At 41.0% G+C, this 22,609-nt stretch overlaps 1 protein-coding gene across 3 annotated transcripts in view; it reads right to left on the bottom strand.

Moving 5' to 3' along the window:
* Positions 1-956: 956 nt before the first annotated feature.
* The window catches only part of ADAMTSL1 (ADAMTS like 1), a 444,801-nt gene continuing 423,148 nt past the window's right edge, over positions 957-22,609 (bottom strand). For all 3 annotated transcript variants that reach the window (XM_065655435.1, XM_065655436.1, XM_065655437.1), the window contains 6 exons: positions 12,423-12,623; positions 11,350-11,530; positions 8,415-8,622; positions 5,807-5,916; positions 4,589-4,809; positions 957-2,973 (listed from right to left, as the gene is read on the bottom strand). In XM_065655435.1, the coding sequence (XP_065511507.1) occupies positions 2,867-2,973; positions 4,589-4,809; positions 5,807-5,916; positions 8,415-8,622; positions 11,350-11,530; positions 12,423-12,623 (1,028 nt within the window). In that variant the 3' untranslated portion in view covers positions 957-2,866. The remainder of the gene's footprint in view (positions 2,974-4,588; positions 4,810-5,806; positions 5,917-8,414; positions 8,623-11,349; positions 11,531-12,422; positions 12,624-22,609) is intronic.

The raw sequence follows: 22,609 nt of genomic DNA, 5'->3' as shown, positions 1-22,609 counted from the left end.
CTAGGACCAGAAGTGATGGCTTTATAGTTATGCAAGAGCAACAGAGGCAAGACATCAGCAAAAGAAGAATAAAGCAAGGCAAATGAAGAATTAAAATAAACCTCCAAGTCAGGCTGCAGAATCTTAATGGCTGAAGACTTTTAAAAACAAGTTACTGCATACTCTTTCCCCAGGGTAGGTAGATGATGTGTACTTTGTGTAAGAGCTCTGTGCTGCTAGCATAATACAGAATAAGGACAGGGCACTTCAAAAGCTTCTCTATTTTGTTTGGATTTTGTTTTTAAGATTAATAAACAACACATCAGACAGCAGTAGTTAAATAAGTAATCTGCATTACCTGTACAAAAAGTTATATAAATACAAGTTTGTTGTTTTGTTTTCTTTTTAGAGAAGGAATGCATCCTTTCATAAAATATCCAGCAATCTTTATCTTATTGAGATGCTGCCAAGTCACAATTCAGAGGATAGACCTGTGAAATTAAATCTACACTGTGCAGAGACAAGACAGTGGACCCTCCAGATCTGATACTTTGTGTTTATCCTAAGCACAGTTACACAGCTACCATTCAACATGTGATCATCTGAATATGTTTTGTTATTAAACAAATGAAAATACTTCCCCGTACTGCTTTTTGTTAACTACTGTACTAGAAATATCCACCACATTGTCATCATCATCATCGTTATTATTATTATTTTCGTTATTAATTGTCCTTCATTCCATGCATAACTATCATTTCACAAGTTAAGAACGTCATCCCTCCCTCGTGTCATAGTTTACAAAGCATTCTGTGCACAGTGAAGCAGATCCCCAATTAAATGCAAGTGCTATTAAAATTAAGAGAAATACACTATTATCGTTGCTTTTAGAGGAACAAAATTCTGGGGAGATTTTTAAAAAACCCAAAATAGTTTTATCTGGACAAAATAATGTACAATTATTAATATTGCACTTTTTATACAAGAAATCCTAATAAATATACAGAAAAGATATACATTTACATACATAGAAAGACAATCTTCTTTTTTTTAAATAAAAAGTTACACTGATGCTTAGGAACACTATTTCTTGAAGACCCATTTGTAGTAGGAATGTCCACTGCCAGATGTGTTTTGAAGTAACACAAGACAGTTTAATGTCATGAACCTGGCACCGACCTCAAAAGTGGACTCCCAGTTTTGCTGAAAAATCCACACATCATGGAAGCTGTAACACAGCAGTATTTGAACAGCATTTCATTAAGTACCACAAGGCACTCCCAGTGGGGGGTGATGGGAGAGGCACAGACAATCCTTTAATTTAGAGATGGTCTTGAACCAAAGCCTCAGATCCAGGTAGCTCTCGTTTAAAGTTTCATGACGCTCAAATACTCTACTTTGCAGATTCCCTCTTAATTTTAGGGCCATTGTCTGAGTAGAGCAGAGAGTGCTCAGGAACTAAAAGGATGAAGCACTTCACTGGCTGAATAACCACTGCATCTTCCCAGGAGGAAAGACTCACAGACAGCTTGCAAAGTCATGTTGTGGGTGTGGTGTTTAACCCTTACTTTTCAGACAGTATCTTCAGGGTGTTATGCATGGGCTTAAAAATGTGCTGCTTTATAGCACCTGCTTTGTTGTGGGAGGCAGATGGAGAGAGGTGAGTTTGTTAAAATTATTGGCATTAGTCCTCTGAGGTGGATGCTGAATCCATTCTGTTTACACTGAGTAGGAATAGCCACAAGAAATCAGAATACATTTCTTTTCTACTACTTGTCCGTAAGGCTTGTTTGCCAGGAGAAAAAAATTTCACATTAGCAGGATAGGAAAACCCACTTTCTCAAGCTCCTTTGCAAAAATCCCAGGTCTGAAAGCACCTGAACCCTGCGAAGTAGTACTCCTCTCTATTCCAAGTAAGCGTTAATAGGATGCAGTATATGAAGTAGTTCCTGTTACCACAGACTATCGCTATCTTTCCTGTCTGTGCTCTCTACAGGACAGTGCTTGCAGGTTTGTACTACAGTCTGTCAATAGCAGATCATACTTTCTCTCCTTCTTCTGGATAATAATTAACATGATCGCCTTGCCTCTGTGATGAAGGCAACCCTCCTATCCCCAATCCTTACTCACAATCATAACCTGGGAACACTTCCAGGTATGTGTTAGGTTCACTTACATTACACACCATTGTTCAACTTCCCCAGACACCAGATCCTCAAAGATCGCGAGGATCTCTCACTGAAATAATTTGAAGGCCTGCTGTGAGAAAGAGAGAGGGGTTTACGAAGGAAAAAAATAATCCAATATTGCATGTAAAAAACAGGTTTATAAAAAGAAATCATATGTTTGTATTCTCTAAGCAGTGTAAAATAGATGGAGTATCTTCATACTGCAGAGCAGAATGTTTAGTTTAGTTGCTTTTTTTTTTTGTCTCTAGTGTCCTGTGACCTTCCAAGCTGTCTGATTATTTGTTTCATATTGTGGTGGTCCAATGTGATGCTAGGTTTTTACTCTGATCCACTTCCCTATCTGCTGGTGTATCCCCACACCACGTACATGGTTTATGGGGCAGCTCCACTCCTCACAGGCCCACTTCTGGTTGCACGGGGCTCAGTGACATTTTGAGGTCTACCCTCATCCCTCATGACCGTGTTTTGCTGCATTCTGTCTCCCAGATTCATAGAGGGAAAACTTGTCAAGTCCCTTTAAAACAATGATTTGGTAAAAGGTGTTTCTTTTTTTTTTTTTCCTCCACCCACCCCCACAAGGAAAATAAATAAATAAAATGAAAAAAAATTCCATTCCATTTATATTTTCTGCAAAGTCCTCGCCTCAGTGTGGCAAAGGCTGAGATCCCCTTGTTCCTCCATTTCCTTTGCTTTTGTCTTCAAGCTTTTCCACAAGTTCCACAGCAGCGTGACTTGAACTGGGTGAGCTGGCAGAGTTTGAGCTGCTTGACTTTCTCGCAGTATCTTGTGGTGTCTCTGCACTCCACTGCGAAAGGGAAAACAAAAGGAGACATGGTGATGAACCAATGAAAGGATTTCTTACCTTAGAACATTTCCTGGGGTGGCCAAGAGGGGGACCAAGACAGATTTGTGTTGGGAATTCTCACTGTGAGCATGAGCTTGATCTGCTGCAGAGACTGAGCAGGGACTTCAGGCAGCCAAGGCTCAACGGAGAAAGTGGTAACCAGCTTTTGCTTTCAGAGTCTGGGGATAGCGTTTCTGAGGCTGCTCCAGCACTCTGTCACTTTGTCATCTACCTTTATTTTAGGGAGGCTCTAGGAGTTTCATAACAGTTGTTAAACCAAAGATGAAATAGTAAATAAACCCGAAAACTTATTTTAAACAGAGTAGTTCAAAGGCACTTGGGCCAACCTTTTGCATTTGAAGAGAGAGCATGTGGGAGCACCACCCCAGCTGACTGCGTGTTGTGTTGTGCTTTTCACATGTGTGTTGCAGAACACATCTCAGGGTGAAGATGTTAGGCCACTTTTTGAACTCCCTTGAAACTTAAGTCCTAGTAACATTTGGACAGTTTTAAAGGCCTGCAGCCTCCTGGTTTTGAGTGCCAGATTAGAAAACTGTCCAGTATCCCTGCAAGATCTTGGCTATGTTGTTGTCTGAGGAACTCCCACTTCCCATGCTAAGGCTGGAAAGGGGATCATCACAGAGGAGTTGTACAGCCCTCTGCAGTAATGTCTGTGCCAAATAACTCCACTATTGTCTAGAGGCAGGATATTTCTATACAGCAGGAAGAGGCTGAAGTGACAAAAGGTCTTGCATTGTACCTGTGTGCACCCTCAGCCCTTCCACTTCCATTAGGGCACCCCAAACTCAGCTCATGGGGTCAAACCTGTAGAGTCCTCTTTGCCTCTACTTAGAGTGTCACAGGTGGCACGGCTGTAGGCAAGCACAGGCATGTTCTGCTGCTGCTTCTGTGATGATTGCACAGCAACTGTCTTGTACGCTAGAGGGTGGGAACTGACCACCAAAATCAGCACGAGAAGTGGGAGATGAAAATACAGTGATTTAAACTTGTGCTGCCTGATCAGCTGGTGTTTCCGAAGTGGACATTGCCATGGTGGGGCATTATTTTCAGAGAGGCAACATAATCAGGTGGCTGGTTTTGGCGTGTGTTTTTATTTTTATTTTTTTAATTTTTAAAACAACATTTGTGCTTTTCTAGTCCTTTGTCAGGCCCAACTAGTTGCTCTTCACCTGAAAGTAAGCAGCCTCCACTGCAGGAACTCCTATCATCAACCTACCCACTGGATTTAGACTTACTGTATTTTAACTATAGGCAGCAGTCTGTGATTTGTGTTTTACTTTCTGTCTGTACCATTAACAGAAATTAAGACTGCATCAGCCATTTCACATGCTATTAGCAAGGGGATACAACTGTGGCGCTACCACTACCACCAACAAGTCATGGGCACCGCTGCCCCTGGAGTGCTGAGTTTTGGACACCACAATTTGCACATGTTCTGGCTGGAGGTTCCCCAGGATGCTCACTTGCAAGGTCCAGTGCTGCATTTCTGAGAAGCTGCTCTGCCACCCCATCCTCCCCCAACACCGTGCTGCCCCCTCTCCTCTCAGCCACGTACTGTTCTCACAGGGAGTGATGTTGCAGCGCTGCCAGTTCGCTGGTCGTGGCCTCCAGGAGCAGTGATGCTCCATCACGGGCTTGTTGGTGCGGACATGCACGCAGTCCACGCGCCGGGACTGGAAGCCATAGTTTCCGCAGGTAGCCGTGCAGACGGTCCACAGGCTGACCCTCCAGTGCACGCCGCAGATGTCAGTCCAGCAGTTCTGGGTGCTCAAAGGCCTGCATGCAAGAAGGAGGGAGGAGTGATCCATCACCATGCTGCCTAGGGAGCAAGTGCATGCTGCTCTGGGTGTCATGCAAGCTCCGGGGACAGCAAGCCTTGCATATCCCAAATGTAACTTGCTCAGAGCATCATACGGGTCAGGACTTCAAGGGGTGCAAGTGGGACTAACTCCGGTGCACTGAAAGGCAATTTGTAGCTGCATTCAAGGAAGAGACCCTTCAGTGGGCACACGCTGGTATAGCACCACTGGAGCAAAATGACCATATGAACTACTTGAGGATTTGGCTGAAATATCCTCTCCATGAAGTGCCAAACCAGAGGTCCACAGAAAAGATGCAATCAGTGAAATGGCAACCAATAAGACCCAGAAGAGCTTTGTATCTTTTTTATAGCTTTACAGCCAGTGGGATGAAACAAAACTGGTTCTCTGAATCCTTCCTTTACCCTTCAGCACAATGTAACTAAAGATGCATAGGCACACTTAGTTCCCACCTGTTTGTCACACAGACAATGAAAATACATGACTGGGAGCCAAAGAGCCAATTATATTCATTTTCAGTCAAGATCAGGAATGATTTACATACGTAAGTTTCATGTAAATTAAATATGTCTTTATAATGTTGACAGTCAAATTTATCTGCAGGAAAACAAAAGCTGTGGAGTCCCCTTTTTTCCTCAGTTAGAGCTTGTGCTTAAACAAGAGAGAAGGAGACTGGCAGCTTAAGAAGAGGTAGCACAGCCTTTCAGTCAGGATGTAGCATGCCTAGAAGACTCTCCAGTTGTTGGCCAACTAGTATTTTTTTCAGGGGCTCATAGGAGCAAATAGTGAAGCCTGGGCTTAAGCCTGGTGAGATTTGTGCCATGTAACTGTATGGGTTACAGTATGACCTCTTGGTTACACAGGGGAAACTCAAAAATTGTTGGTTAAGTCACTAGTCCATTCAACATCTCTGCAAGTGTAGTGGTTTCAGATGTAAGAGATTTCTGTCCTACCTTGGTAAGGCACTGCATTGATCAGATGACACAGAAGTCCCATCTTTGGTCTGGCAAAATATCTGCCTGTGTTGTACAGCTAGTCGTGGTCCAATGCAAGGCCCATTACACTGTGAACAGAGGAAAATAACTTAAGCGAGGTAAAAGGCAGGATGTGTTCTCCTTTTGTAAGACTGATGGTGAAATAAAGTCCATGCTGCCGTGCAGTGACTGTCGAGCTTTCGAGCAATTCCTGTTGCTCTGCAGGCTTTGGAGGCTGAGTGCACAGTCATCTTCTGCCATACCTCACTCTCCTCCAGCAACATTAAAACTGCATTTGTATATCTGCTCTGTAGATTCATTACCTCTCCTCCTCAATAGTTCAATCGTAAATATATCTGTTAGTGCACATAAAATGCTCTCATGTCATTAGCCCAGAGCCCATGATCCATACAAGAAATCTCAATACATTCCTTTTTGTATTATCACAATTTATGGGCAAACAGTTAATAACCAAAACCGCATTGAATCAAGCACATATTCCACTCCAGTTAATAATTTAAAAGCATTGCAGGACAATAAACAAAAGCAGCAAGCATAACAAACAGCAGAACTGCAAACTTGCTCCAATACCGAGGTTATCCTAGTCTATTCAAGCTTATTAATCATGTGCTTACTCTTTAACTCTTCTAATCCTCTCCAACTAAATCATAATTAGCTATAGGCATGAAGCATGTGTTAGTGTTCTTTTAAAATTACATCAACTGTTAGAAAACAGTTTGTTTTTCTATGTATCCGGAAATTATATTCAAGAACAGACTAAGAGTTGGAGAAAGGGATCTTAGTGAGAGGGAGGAACTTTTGCCAGGAGAGGGCTGCTGACTGATCCCTCTGCCTGCTCCATGCCCTGCATCAGTAGGAGCCCTGTTTCATCCTGCCATGCACCCCTCACGTAACTGTCCTGTCCCACTGCAATGTCTTCCTCCCTGATAAATGAGAGAGAGAAGCAGTGACTGACGGGTTTCCTGTTGCTCCCAGTCAGCCTTCTTGCTAAGCAAGGTGGATGGGAGCACCATTCTCTGGAGTACGTGGAGCACTTCTGTGATATCTGCAGGGCCTAGTAGTCCTCATCACCAGAGAGCCTGTCTCACTAGTTTAAAAACACTATGGGATTACATAGTGAAGATTGAAATACCATTAAAATTAAATGAAGAAACGGAATTCACTCTAGAGGTGGGAGTAAAGTAGCTAGTCTGTTTATTTTCTCTGTGAGTTGGGAAAGTTGGTCATTACACCTGGGCAACAGGGACTTGATACCCCATGATACTACCCAGAAGGTCATTGATCTACCGAGCCACTGCACCAGTGATATGTTCCTAACTGTAATTAGACAAGAGACTGAACTGCATAGAATTATGTGGAACTTGTTTTTTTTTAAAGCTAGGTAGAATAAATATTACAGCGGTTAGGTCTAACAAATTAATTCAGACCTCTTTGATTGTTTCAGCTGAGTATGTCATGGTAAACAATATAGACCATAATGATCTACAAAATAAGGATGAAGTAACTGGCTTTTTGCTACTATAATCCAGTCCTTACTTGGAATTCCACAGCAAGTGAAAATTTGCTTTTTTGTTATGAAAGGATAATTCCAAGCTTTACTCATAAATCTAATACAATACCTCAATCATCTTTCATGAGAGGGTTCCAAAATACATGGGCAAGAGGTAAATTAAGTTGTTTTCAAGTAGTGAAGAATAATAGATCCTAGTAGCTGAAGACACTTTTTACTACCAACATCATAAAAAACTATGATGCAGTGCAATGTATTGTGCATATTACCTAAATACATAATACCTAAAAACCAGAATACATGTGGTTATTAATAACAAACCGTCACATTACTCTAACCTCTAATACAATGAGGTAGCATTTGCCATTGTTTTCAAACTGACTTACTGTACACTAACTAGAAAAGGAGGTAAAATATTTCACGACAGGTCACTATATGTCAAGACTGGATAATTATTTTCTTCCTCACTTCTATACCTTTGCCTGACTCATCATTTCAACTAGATATATGACTACTTTGGCTTTTTTTCCAACTGCTTTTTCTTTTACTCTTTGAAAATGCTTATTTCACCAAAAGTGATGTTAAAGTAGTATTGATAACTGGCTTTGACCTCTAGCAAAATTAGCTTCTATGTTTTTAACCCTGTTTCTCATTCACCCTAGAATGATCCGTCTCTGTGTGAATCACACTCTGGAGATCTTTGGCCTAAAATCTGTGCGTTTCTATTCCTAAGTCTGGACCATAGTGGACTCATCAACCTCCACATATGGTTCAGTCAAACTGGAGTGGTGAGAAAAGGGAAGAAAGCACATGGCAATGTCTGGTCCCAGGTTATAACTGATTAACAAGTGTCTTTTCAGGAAATCTCATAGGTTGCAGAAAGACAAAGACAAAAGTCTAGTGTGGATTCCCACAACAAAGCAATCTAATTCTCAACACTTGGTATTTATGGAATGAAGCTTTTTAACATCTGATCTTTGTATGAAGCTGCAATTTTTATCACTTTTTCTAACCCACAGCATGAGGTTGTCGTTGGATTGCTGGCTTGTTCCTTACCTGGCCCCAGGAAGAGGCCACCCACTCAACACAGGGCTGCCTGTTACAGTTCTGTGTGTCCACAGGGCGCTTGGACATCTGGGTACAAGCTTCATTTGACATTGGGACAGAGCTGCCTGTCGCTGTTAGGCGCTGACACGTCACTCGCCGCATCTGGATGCCTCCACCACAGCTCCGTGTGCAAGGAGACCACGATGTTACCATCCATCTGTGAGAAAAAGGCAAAGAGGTCGGGGAGCAGAAATGTGCCACCATCTGCAGGGTCATTGGTGTCAACAGGTCTTATGTGTCGGACCAAAGAAAGATAACAATGGCTTGGTTAATTTACAGTTAGATCCTGGAAATGCTGAGTTCCTCGGTCTCCCATAGTGGTAACTGAAAACTGCTCAGAGAATAAAAACTGAGAAAAGAGCACATTTTTAATTTAATTGTCTTTCTCAAGGCTCTTTGGGCCCAGAATTCATTTTCTGTACCTTAAGGCTGTTTTTAAAGGCTTAGTAAATATTTCTAGCCCAGGCACAGTGGTCAGGCATGGCTACGGAAGGATGCGACTGATTACTAGTTTCCTGAAGACTTATGGTCAAGTCAGAAGTTTTCTTCATTAAGTTTCAGGGTACTCAGCAGGACTGGTGTGTTATTGGGAGGAAAACAGTGCCTATTGTGTCCCTCACCAGCAGTGTTTATAATTACTTTACAAAATAGGCAATAGGAGTTCTCCAGTCCCATGGAGAGGCATCCATTGCTATTCCTCAGTCTTCTGTGACTGTCTAACTCCTGTGGTCACAAAAACAAGTATATAAACAAACACACTTCCAACATGGAAAACAAAAGTGCTGCTACTTTTTTTCATGCAGTTTGGTGAGGTTGAATCTGAAGTTCCCGCACCCCTTGTAAAGCTCTGCTCTGCATTTAAATCAACTTCTGTTTCCAAGCTTACATTTCAGCAGTTTCTCAGGAGCCAAGGGAGGATTGCAGGTTGTGTTACAGTTCAGGGAAGGTATAAAAAGACGTAAACCATTTGCATGGATTTTACTGCCATCACCAAGCAAAACTGCTGATAATGAGTGTGTTTCATATTTCATCAGATCTCTTTTTGTTTCCTTCATATGACTAAGCTGGCCACTCAGAAAACATTTGCCTGCAAAGAGGGGTAGGAATATATTTTAAAAGGTAGTTAAACAGAACCTTACCATATACCCAGGACACAGCAAGAGTGGTAAATCTGGCAGCTTACTTCTCATCAGGTTGCTTAGCACCTCTCCTTGCCTCAGCTTAGATTCTCTTTTTTAATACAACTCCCAAATCACCATCGAATGAGAGAAGTTGTACTAGATTTCTCTTGAGATGATGAGTACTTTTAAGTGCTTGTATACCCAAACACACCATGTCCACAGTGTAAATAAGGGAGGGAACATAAGCTTAGAAAAATATGTGCTGGTACAGCAGTGATGGAGTTCATTTTCGCAGGAACCTGGGAGGGGACACCACCAGGACAGCTGACCCAAACCAGTCAAAGGGATATTCAATATTAAGGGGGCTCGCTGCCCAGGTCGGGGGGACTCATCACTTAGGGAATCACTACTGCCTTTTGCTGTCTTTGTTCTCTGGAACTGGGAGTGCAGTGTGATCACGTTTGAGTGTGAAGTGTGGTCTGTGTCTCTGCTCTTTCTGGGATCAGCTGTACAGGACAAGTGTTTATGATTGCTGCTCAAGGTGTTGCTGCTCAGGAAGAGGCTGGGCCTCGGTTGTCTGGGGTGGTAAGAGATTGCATTGTGCACCTCTTGCTTTGTATTTCTTTCATTGTTATTATTGTTGTTGTTTATTTCTTCCTCTGCTTTCTCGTTAAACTGTTTTTATCCCAGCTTGCGAGCTGTACCTTTTGTTTCCTGATTCTCTTCCCCATCCCACCTGGGTGGGGGGAGGGCTGAATGAGTGGCATGTGGTCCTAGCTTGCCGGCTGGGGCTAAACCATGACACATGACAACAATGGAAATAAGGGAGAGGAGAGAGTAAAACCATAGAAAAACATGGAAAAGCATGTTCACATGTCTCAGCTAAGGAGCCACTGAATAGCAGAAGCAGGACTTTTTAACATGTAGGGAGTATAACACTACACTGACTCTTTGGATAGGTGCTCAGAATGTATTCTTTTTTGCACCAAATGGTGTCAAAGAAGGAAAGTGTTTTGTGTGGGGAGGAAACACCAGAGGAAGACCCAAGTGTAGTCAGAAGTCTTTCAAGCTGTCCTGACTCCATTGTGTTTAACAGTAACTGAAAACCAGGAGATTACAGGGGCAGAAAGATACAATCCCAAGGAAACCACAAGTTAGCAATCTCCAACAGGTGGCAGAACTCAACCTGACTCCCCTTCATGCCCACTAGATCTGATCTTTTACAAAAGACATCTCCACTCTGCTAAGGGAATTCTCTGCAGCTGCAGCTCCAGCTTGTCCTATATTGATGTTCAGGCAACACAGGAACTCAGAATAAATCTCCCAAATGGCTGCTGAAACTCTTTTCTGTTATATTGTTGGGATAAAGTGGTATGAAGCCATGCAGAATACAAAAAAGATATGATCCTATGGTACTTCTGTATCAAAACTTCCATATGTACAGAGCTGAGAACAGGCATGAGTTTTACATCCAACACAGGGTGATGCTGGAATCACCCAAGATAACTCAAACTGTGAACTTTGCTAATAAAGAGTAGGCAATAGCCTTTCTATTATTTTCTAACCTGACTACTGAAGGAATACCATGTACTGTCAGTGTTTTCCACAAATCTTGCTACAAATTCCCAGCTGTCTAGGTTAAGCACTCATAAATTCCCTTTTAGCCACGACAGGCACCAGAGAGGCTGCAATAGCATGATGTCCAGTGCAAAGAACTCTTCAAGCACATCTTAAAAGCATGTATGACATTTTAACAGACGAACCGTGAAGGACAGTCTCTCCTGTTGCATGCTATGGGCTGTAGGGTTGGCATGGGCTTCTCTTTGCAGTAGGATATGTTGACTTCGGCCCCATCCAGTAAGCACATCAGCTGGGGCAGCTGCACACCTTTGTGGCCGCAGGAAGCTGAACAGGCCATTAGCTTGTCCACTGACCACTGGTATTCTGCCAAAAAGTGTGGGAGAGACACGTTAAGATTCAAAAACTGCCATCAAGAAGCCCTTAGAAAAGAGTCAGAGATGTTCTCCAGGATTAAATATTTGGACTTGTTTTCTCAAGTGAAGGGGAGCTGCCTACATCTACAAGGCACTAGGCAATAAACAAAGAAGGAATGGAATTCCAGCTGACGTAAGCCACTGGCTGTCTTTGGTGTAACAAACCAAATTTTTTGGTGCTTAGAAGTATCAGACATAGAAATTGAATGCCATGGAAAAGCAGCTAAGTGATGCCAGATGCCAGTGATACTTTTAAAGGGATGTGATTTAGTGAAGATGTGGTTAACTGAAGTTACCAGTAGTATATATGATTCTATGATCTTATGTGTGTTTCTCACCAGTGTTTCTCATCCATCCAGAGGATGAATGGGGGAATTAAAACACACTTAAATTTTTATGGCAAAATTTAGGGAAATATTAAATTCTCCACTCCTTCCCTGACCATTGAAGCAATGAAAGCTGCATATTCTGTTTCAACCCACCCACACTGGGGCTTCTAATTTTAGGGGTTCAAACCGTGACACCTCTGTCTTGAATTTCTGGACATGAAAATTGTCCAGATTTGACAAGCATAAGTATAGCTTGAATCAGCAAGGTGTGTTGTATGCTGAACAGGCCAGAAATATCAGGTGTCATTTTGGTAAAGTAAAACCTAAAACATGACAAGGTACCTGGTAGCTCTGCAAATCTATCTCCATGGTGGTAAAACATCAAAACACCTAATTCCTCCTGCACACAACAGTCCTGACTTCAGAGAGGAGAAATCCATGAAGAGAAAGGCAGTGCAGGGAAGTCTGTGGTACGAGCTTCACAGGGCAAGAGAACTGAAACTGGAGAATTACCTTGTATAGCCAGGGATGTTTTTTGTGTAAGTGAGCCAGCCTCATTCTGAGCAAGGCAGCTGAATTCACCATCAGGAGCATCACTGATGTTGAGTATCTGAAGAATCCGTCCTGCTGCCAGGAGGCGATGGTGCAGATTGAGAGGCTCGCCAGAGTAAAACCAGGTGATATTCGGCATTGGATGACCATCCACAGCACACCCTAAAAAACAGAGACATGAAAGCAACCTGCTGAGTACTGTACTTGCTGCAAAACTGCATGTTTTGAAGTGATCAAAGTTAGGGGAAAAAGTCAATTCCATCACATTTTCTCCTCATTTCTCATAATGAAAAACAGGAATACTGTAGTAATGAATACCTTCTCATCAGCTGAAACAAAAATTATCCAAAAACCAGTTTATCTGCCATATGAAAAACTCAGATCAGTTTGGAAATATTTATATCAAGTCTCCCAAGGTTTCCATTATTTTGGATCATCCTCATTTCAGTACCAAAGAAAATGGGATAAGGAGGTTACACACCTAGAATAAGCTCAAGGAGCATGCTTGAACAAGCTATACAAATAGAGCTTAGTCTCCAGACTGCCTATTTAAATCACATGGCCACCTCCCTCTCTTTTTTTTTGGTATTAAAAAATTAGAATTTTTTGTTATACAAAGGTTTACACAGAATTTTTGTTACACGAGGGCTTACACAAAATTTTTGTTACACGAAAAACTGTTGAAGAAACAAAGAGATAAAGTTGAGCCTTTAGAAGTTTTTTGTCACAGAAATAGGCAATTGTCTAAGCAATAACCAAGCAAAATGAGCAACTGAAAAAAACTGCCATTCTGAAGCATTGTACAGGTATGCCTAGGCATCATCAGCACAGCTGATGAGGTTTTGGTTCACAGTGAGTTCCTTGCCTGTTGGGCTGAGGCAGAGTATCTGTAAGATACTATTTCCTGTGGTTGTCATACCAGATCCATACTCCTCCCCCTCTGCTCTGCCCTGGTGAGGACACATCTGGAGTACTGTGTCCAGTTCTGGACTCTCCAGTTTAAGAAGGACAAGGAACTACTGGAGGGAGATCAGCAGTGGGCTACAAAGATGATTAGAGGCCTAGAGCACCTTTCTTATGAAGAGAGACTGAGAGAGATGTGTCTGTTCCGCCTGGAGAAGGCTGAGAGGAGATATTATCACTGCTTATAAATATCTCAAGGGTGGATGTCAAGAGGATGGGACCAGATTCCTTTCAGTGGTGCCCAATGACAGGATGAGGGGCAATGGACACAGACTGAAGTAAAGGATGTTCCGTCTGAACATGAAGAAAAACTTCTCTACTTTGAGGGTGACAGAGCACTGGGATAGGCTGCCCAGAGAGGTTGTGGAGTCTCCTTCTCTGAAGACATTCAAGACCCGCCTGGACACATCTGCAATCTGCTCTGGGTGAACCTGCTTTAGCAGGTGGCTTGGTCTAGATGATCTCCAGAGGTCCCTTCCAACCCTAACCATTCTGTGATTCTGTGATAATATACGGATGTTTTAATTATTGCTAAGCAGGCATTATATGGAGTCAAGACCTTTTAGGCTCTTCACATGACCTGACCAGTGAGTGGGCTGGGAGCACACTAAAAGTTGAGAGGAGAAACAGCCAGGACAGCTGACTCCAACTGGCCAAAGGAATACCCCATACCATATGGTATCATGCTCAGCATATATTTTTGGGGAAGAAGAAGGAAGTAATGGATGTTTGGAGTGATGGCATTTGTCTTCCCAAGTAACTGTTCCCTGTGATGGGGCCTGGCTTTCCTGGAGATGTCTGAACACCTGCCTGTATCTGGCAAGCAGTGAATAAATTCTTTGTTTTGGTGTACTTGCATTCATGGCTTTTGCTTTACTTATTAAATTGTCTTTATCTCAATGCATGAGTTTTCTCACTTCTGCTGATCCCATTGGGAGAGAGTGAGTGAGCGGCTGTGTGGTGCTTAGTTGCTGGTTGGGGTTAAACCATGACATTCCATCAGCTGATATTTCTTCATTGACATCGCCATTATTTGGTTATTATTTATTAGTCACTGAGACAAATAAGGACGGGAATACGATGCTTTTGTTTCTGTATTACACAATGAACACACACTGCAATTTGGTATTTTTGTTACTGTCCTTTTCATTCTTATCTGTTCATGTGAGGAGATCCTCAACTAATGTACTGAAGAAGTACTGTTCCTATGAGAGAGATGACTTGCTGCAATCAAGATTTTATTTAAATATACATGTTTTCCTTAATAATTTACCTATATTTTACTGAGGTGCCTATCACTGCAAGAATAAAAACACCATTTTCATTAATCTGCCCAGGAAGGCGTAACAGTTTGATATCCAACCATTGTCAAGACCAAATCCTTGAGACTTAAGGAGCACATTGTTTGTTTAGAAACCCTTGCTACCCTTCTTTTGACTTGGATCAGACCTCTGAACTAGTTCTAGGAATGGGGCTACTGTAGTATTTTATCGTCTGCCTTTTGCCACTGATCAGACCTCCAGTTACACTGCTCCCGCAGCACAAGGTGCTGCCTTGCCCACGAGAATTGAAGCTTTCTCTCATACAAAACAGAGGAACTCTCATACCAGATGAAAAAAGCTAGTGGTGACCTGTGGCACCTCTCAACCATTTTCATGCTGAGACATGGATCCAGGCCCTGGGGAGACCCCATCTGTCACTTGGGAGGATAAATATGGGACCTCTCACGGGTGTGGTGGCTACACATGTCTTTGCTGCGTCCCCTGTTGCTGGGAAGCCCTGCCTGTATCCACGGTGGGGAAGGGCATGGGCTGGATGAAGCTGCCCTTTGGGGGTGCTTCCCTCTGCATGAAACAGGTACTACTGAGAGCAGGGGCTCCCCGGTGGAAGGCATATGACTCACACAGTAGGCTCTGCAGTTGCAATGACAATGTTTCACTGGCAAAGAACTTGCTAATGTAGTTAAATATTAGAAAAGAAGGAAAAAAAGGAAGAAAAAGGCAGAATGAGTGAATGCACACTGGTCACAGTGGTCTCCCCTCTTCCCTTTTTCCACTTTTATTTATAAGGGTAAAGAGTCTTTGCTATTTGTTTTAATTTCCTTGGCAAGGTCTAATGCAGTTTTCCCCCTGGCAGTTCTCTCCCCAATGCTCACTTCCTGACCACAAAGACACAGCTTTCTTCGCTACTCAGTACTTTTTCCTATTTCCGTAAGCTCTCTATTTATTCCTTCTACACTTCATTTTAGGTTATTCCTTTTGCCCTGAGTACTGATGTGTTTTTTCGTACCTCGTGCTGAAAAACAACTCATCCAATTTCCAAGATACTCATTCTCAAGTAAATAAGTGATGTGAAAGATTTCAGCCTCACAGTTTTAAGGCTGCCTAAGCTAACACCAGCAGAAAACAAATGAATATACAGGAAATGGACAAGTGGCTGTATGACTTTGCCTACAGTATTCCATTTTTTTATAGTTTCCCTCTCTTTTAGTGCAATTGCAGGGATTTCCACAGGTCAGCACATAGCCATGACAACTGACAAAGACATGCTGTGAGCTCGATTTTACTGTTTGCATTTGCAAGCAGTCTGCACGGGAAAAATGAAGAAAGCAGAAAGGTCAGTTTGATGTCAAACGCAGAGAAACTGACATTTACTTCAATGTGCAAATGGTCCTAGTTCATGCCTATTTTTCTTTAAAAAGTTATTGTCAGGAAGAACAATATAGTCTTCCTAGTACTGACTGTTCTACTTGCCTTATATATAATTTCCTCTTCCAAAATTTATATATAAACTATTAGCTAAAGGAACAGCCAGTAATCAATAATATGGGGGAAAAACCCCAAACACTATTCTACCAGCGAGTAATTGTTACTTTTTTTAACATTTAACAATAAAACTTTATTAACACCTATGAGACTCATATGTAATGGATACTCCTCATCTGTGTATGCAGAACAAGCATCAATCATATTTCACAAGTGACATTTCCTATAGGTTTCCCATGTGTATGGATGCATATGCTATGCGATAAAGTTTTATGCATATTACGTGAGAACCAGAGTACAATAAAAATCATGTTCCATTAATACCCCCTTCTTATCTCCCAGGAATAATTTTAATACCACTTAATGCAGATTACCAACACCTATTCTCTATTTCCTCCCATCCCTGTGGACTTCGACTGCTTTCTCCTTCTAAAGCTCATCACCTGTCTCTTTAACACCCGAGAAAGAAAAACTGGCTTTGTTTCCAGACAGCGCACAGCTATTGCAGAGCCTTAGTGCATTAGAAACCTTAGGAAGGTAGAATGGAACACTTTTTTTAGGACTATTTCTGAGCAGTGAAACCTCTGGCACAAGAAGACCCTTCTCTCTCAGTCTTTCTTATGTAAAGAGAGAAAAAACTGCCTTCACCCTCCCTTCCAAAGTCTACTGTGACTCTGAATTCATTCAAAGCCAGGATAAGTCATGGATATGTAAAAGCTGGAGACACCAAAAAAAAAATTGAACGGAAGTTACATCTTTTAGGGGTGAAATTGTTAATATTTCACAGATAATAAGGGGGTATTTGGAAGGAGAAGACAAACATTTCACAACAACGATAATTTATTGCAGGCCAAATTCAGCTCCCCATTATATTATACCTCTGTACACTTTCTGTATGACTGTAGCTGCAGAAAGACTCTGGGCTACTGTGCTAGTGCTAAGAGAACAAAATACAAAGCATGCATCACTCTTTCACTTGCAGACTTGAATGACAGAAATAAACAAGTGCAAAGGCTGTTGATTTTAGGATTGCTTTTTTAAGCATCCTGATACATTAAATCAGCAGAACTGTATGGAAAGTAATGGTGAAAACATCAAATAAATTTTGCAAGTACTAAATACAGTTTGTAATACAAGCAAAAAAAGTACGGCATTTCCTTTAAAAAAGATATCTGTTCTTAAAAAAATGGATGATTTTCATGCATTCATAGTTGTCTAACAAATAGCCCTCTAATTTACTACTGACCTACTGATTAATCCCAAGCAATATTTTTAATATTTATTAAGGAAGGAATCTGAGTGAAGACTTCAGGTCAAGATGAAGCAGGTTCTTTGAAATTTCTTTAAACAAAATGCTCGTACAGTCTGAGCTCAACAAACTACTTAGCTTTCCATCTGCATCCCTGCAGCTGCTGTGCTGTGGGAGGTAAGCTCACCTTTTCCATCCCCCTGGCAGATAACCAAGGCACACGGAGGTGCATGCCGTCTTACCCGAGGCCAAGCCACATAACAGCAGTGGAGCTGGAAATCAAACTTTTGTTTTCTTAGTTTTAGGCCAACACTTGCACCTTTGGAAATTATTTCCTATTTAAGAGACAGGTCTCAGTAGCATAGCCTGGATATAAACACATGCTTTGGAATGCAGTTTGAATCATTTGGTATTAACATTCAACTACATGCTTGCACCTTAAAGTTCAGTTTTACACCCTTGCTGTTCATCAGTGATCACAGACAGATGTTTGCACTGCTTTAGTTCAGAATACTTTGAATCAACAACAAAAAAGTCTGAATTTGAAAAAAAGTAGGCATCCCAATTGTTTAGGGATGGCATGTTTCAGGACATCACCAAGTACAATAAACATGGCACAGAAAGTTCACAGAAAACTTCAGCCAGTCTTACAAACCAGAAGGCCTCTGCCCCTGCCTCTGCAAGTCACAGACATGTACCTATCCAAACAGAAAACTGTGAGATGAAAGATGATCGCCAACTATTATCTGAAGTGCCTGGCGAAGGAGGAGACAAGAGTTTTGGCAGCAGAATTATTAGTTGTTTTAAAACCGAAATAAAACAAGCTAAGAAAAAATTCTGTGATTCTGTATAGATTTTACTGAACTCTCACAGAAAAGTGTGGTAGACTACAATACACTGTGTTAAAGCAATAAATATAATGCAGCTGCAGGAGTTGAAACTGCAGGGTGTTTCCACTCTAATCTCTACATTCAAAGACTTAAAGTATGCTTTCAAAATAGAAAGAAGATTAATGATGAAATGAAGAACAAAATGCTTGGAACAAAATGTAGAGAAGCCACAGATGAACCTGAATAGGTACAAGCTTGGTGCTGAACTACTGTGTTGTGGTTCACATCATACTACTGTATTCCCACTACACAGGTAAGATCAGACTGACACAGAGAAATACTTCCCCAATTTCCTGTCATACATGATTTTCTCCTTAGGTGACTGAAATGAGAAATGCACGTTAAACCTAATTCCGTCCTACATTTAACATAAGAAAATTTGACAGGATGTATTCAACTTTTCAAAATGCTTTCAAACCAAATGAAGGTAGGAAAGGTCATGTCTGAAAGCCATATGTATGCAAACCCCATTTTGCTGAAGGGGCAAAACTAAGAGACAAGCCTTTATAGTATGTTTTATGGGAAAACATTTTTCAAAATAGTACAAAGTGTAAATTTAAACAGACACTTAACTCAGGGTATTTTGCAAATTACTTCTCAGTGCTTTCACACACTGAATGAAATAAAACTTGTAAAAAGTAATGTGATCCTGAAAAACCCCAAAAGAAAGAATTACTCTTAATGAAAGTATAACCTTTTTTTCAATAGTTTAAAGGAGGTCAAATGAACATGAATTTATGCCATACAAGGAAAGCCATGTATTTAGGAATGCTTGGAATAGATCAATTCAGCTGATGACAGTAGCGTTTTGAAAAAATAAGGTATTTTAAATAACTATTTATGGCTCCAAAGGAGCAGTTGGAACTTACTATACTAAACATATGACATGGTTTTCAAACAGTTCTCAAAACACCTAAACTGGTTACCCAATGACACACATGTTGTTGTTATTAGATATCATCTACATAGCATTGTAAATTTACACTGTATTCAACAAAAATTGAGTTAGGCCTATTCCCTGCCCCACAGAGGTTGTAAAAAATGTTCCCAAATATACAGCTATGTGGTGGGCCCATTAAAAAAGCAAGGAAATTTTCAAGCTCTGGTAGTAATACTGTTTTCTAAAAATGACTCTGACAACAGGCATCCTACACACCAAGAATCTTGTATTAACAAGGATTGGGCCGAAAACAGTCACTAATGGCAAATCATGAAACAAAATCCTATGAGAGCGAATGCAGCACGCTGAAATGACCTCCTGAGCTAACTCTGATTGATTTATTTGGTGCATGATGAAGATGGAAAAGGAGTACCCTTCAGTAGAAAATTCTGCCTCAACATTCCTACAGCTCTAGGTTAACTGTACATTTATGGGAAAAAAATGACACTCAAAAGAGGTGCGTACAGCACAAGGAGTTCAGCAAAAGCCAGAACAAGTGCTGGTGTGTAACGTGGTTACCAGCCCAAGCTGCAAAGGTCGGTGCTGCTTTAGAAGCCTTTCTGTATTTCTTAAGCCGATATGAACTTGCTACATCCCAAGACATCAGCAGCTCAGGAAACTCCCTGTGGCACAAGGCAAATACCAAAAGGCAGAGCACAGGAGGTGGAGGGCAGGTAGGTGCAGGAAAGCCAGTGCTGCTTGCCTCAGAGAGGCTGTAACTTCTGTCCTGTTAACAAAGTGCTTTAGCCATTTGGGAGAGGTTTTGGGAACCAACACAGAGGGTGAGCATGCTTCACAACTTTGAAAGGATAAGTCCCTTAGTCAGCAGGTCAGAAATACCCTTTACGCTTACTCTAGAGCAAAGCTCAAGTTTTCCAAGAGGGTAAAAGGTCTTTTATGTGAATAAGCTGGCAGAACAAGAAGTCTCCAAACTGGGATATCTGTGGCAAGTCTGATACCCCTAGTTTTTCACTAGAACTTGCCTTGGTGCAGCTGTGCATCATTTATATCTACGTTAGAACAGAATCTAGGTCAGTGATCCTGGAAAAGCTTGCAAACACCAAGTTCAAGGGCTTCAACTCCTACCACCAAACCAACATTAAACAGATGTTGCCCCAGAGGCCAGTGATATTATTTTATGTGGCAGCATTTTGGACCACTGCTGTAGATCAGTGGGTCTCAGATTAGCTCATTCATGGCACAAAACAGCAGGCAAGAAAAAAACACAAGGCAGCAGATTTCCTTGAGGACCTTGCTCTTTTGACTGCTTTCAGAACTTGGCAGCAGCAGGACTAGTGTCTGAGTGCCTGAAAAACACACGCCATATGAGTGTGATCAAAATGTTTGACCAAGCAGAGGTATTATCATGCACTGTACACACTGAAATGTAAACAGTATGCATATGCAAATGAAAAGCCACATATTTCAATGAAATGCTGCTCTGTAGTCTGAGGCAGAAGGAACATACTGCAATACTGTATGAACTTCACACAATATTTGGAGCATAATCATTGTGATAGAGTCTGATTGGGGAATTAATTGCAATGATAACGGCATACTCTTGATATTAACTTAAATTCTCATATATATAGAAATGTCACCTACCCGGGAATTCTTGTAAATAATGTGGCAAGGCAGAATTTTCACTAAGACATAAATGGAAAGGAATGGAAAACACATTTAACAGGACAGATTATCCCATGAATGCACTTGGTGCTTTATCCTTATCACAGAGGAAGTACTATAGTGTAAAGTTTCTAAAAATATTCTTTAACATTAGAACTACTTTTCAAACACTATGTCCAATTTATTATAGAGAATGGGGAGGAAAAAATGATGTTGTGCAAAATAACTTCTCAGATACTCATGATTTTATCTGACTCCTACTACACAACTTCTGCAGCTGTCTTTTTCCTTACGGGAGCACAGACACTGGCTTAGTCATAATTACTCATAAGTTTTCTCTTTGCTGACTCTGTGCAGATTGTAAATTATTTTGTATTTCTGCTTCCAATTTTAATGCAGTAGCAATTCACAAAACCCAGGAAAATTTAGAGTAGGCTCTTGGTAGAGAGGGGAAGGTCAAAAGGAAGTAAAGGAAAAACTTAAGTTTCAAGAAGATATACTTTTGCTCTTGATTATATCACCAAGCATTACAAGAGATTTGTACTGGTGAGAACAGTTGTGTTCATCTGTATAATTTATTGCTTTTCACACTGGTTTTGAATAAGTATCAGTCGTAAGTTTACAGATTTTTATGGCTCATAAGCAAGACACATAGCAAGCAATTGCAGCACTAACTTCCCTGGCTCTGCCGAAAGAGTTTTGTCCTGATCATGGCACCAGTCTATCTATATGATCTGTGTCTCTTCCTAAAGTAGTCAGTGGCACAGCATTTGACTCACTATAATACACAAAAGACTTTCAAAAAGTTCTAGGTTAATTTTTCTGTTCAGTGCCACATCTAGATAACCCTTGAATCTGCAGGTAGGCGAATGTGAGCCACAGACTTGAAGTGGTCCTATCTGATTTAAAAAAAAAAAAAAAAAAAGAGAAAATTATCCTGAACTTCAGACTTGGCTCTGATGCAGTTGGTCCTTTCAGAATGAGTGATTTATTCACACTCAAAAGGCTGGCCATTGCAAGTAAGGTGGCCATCATAATTATATTTTTCCATTCTGCTTTCTGGAGCCTCTTCTGGACATCTAAGTGACTCTAAAAGAAAATGAGCAGTGTATACTATTGCCAGTAACAGAAAAAAGAGAGGGAAATACTGGTTTTGATAAGGGGAATGTTTTGCGTTTTTTAAATAAAACGTTTTGGATATTATAGTTTTTAAAATAACTTTGTGGCTAAATAACATAGGTATTTGCAGAACAGGAATTTGTAGTCCAGCTCTTCATCTTCTGAAGCAGCAATGAAATTGACAGCTAAGCCTCTCTAACTCTGTGGTAACTGGGGATAACGTATAAAGACAGAAAGAAATCTGCTTTCTAGGACTGTGCTTGCAGTGCTGGCAGATAGTAAAATTGTATTCTGATTTGTGAGGTGAGTAATTTGATATGGAAGTCATCAGGGAGAACACAATAAATATGGAGCAGCAGTATTTCTTTTGTTTGTTTGTTTGTTTTTTTACAATTGACTGTGCTTTTCTGGTCATAAAAAAGTACATTTTATCATCTAACTTTACAGTTATTTTCAGTAACTCCTATGAATAGGAGAATCCTAAGGTGGGGTTAACAGCAGGTTCCCAGTGAACAAACTGGGGAACTTGTAATTTGAGTGATAAAAGGGATCAGAACCAAATTCCAAATAATTGCCTAGGCTTTTCCCTATAGGTT

The sequence above is a fragment of the Caloenas nicobarica genome, chromosome Z (genome assembly GCF_036013445.1).
Source record: "Caloenas nicobarica isolate bCalNic1 chromosome Z, bCalNic1.hap1, whole genome shotgun sequence".
NCBI lineage: Eukaryota > Metazoa > Chordata > Aves > Columbiformes > Columbidae > Caloenas > Caloenas nicobarica.
Note: the sequence above shows the minus strand (reverse complement) of the source record. Positions and strands in the feature narration are given on the sequence as shown.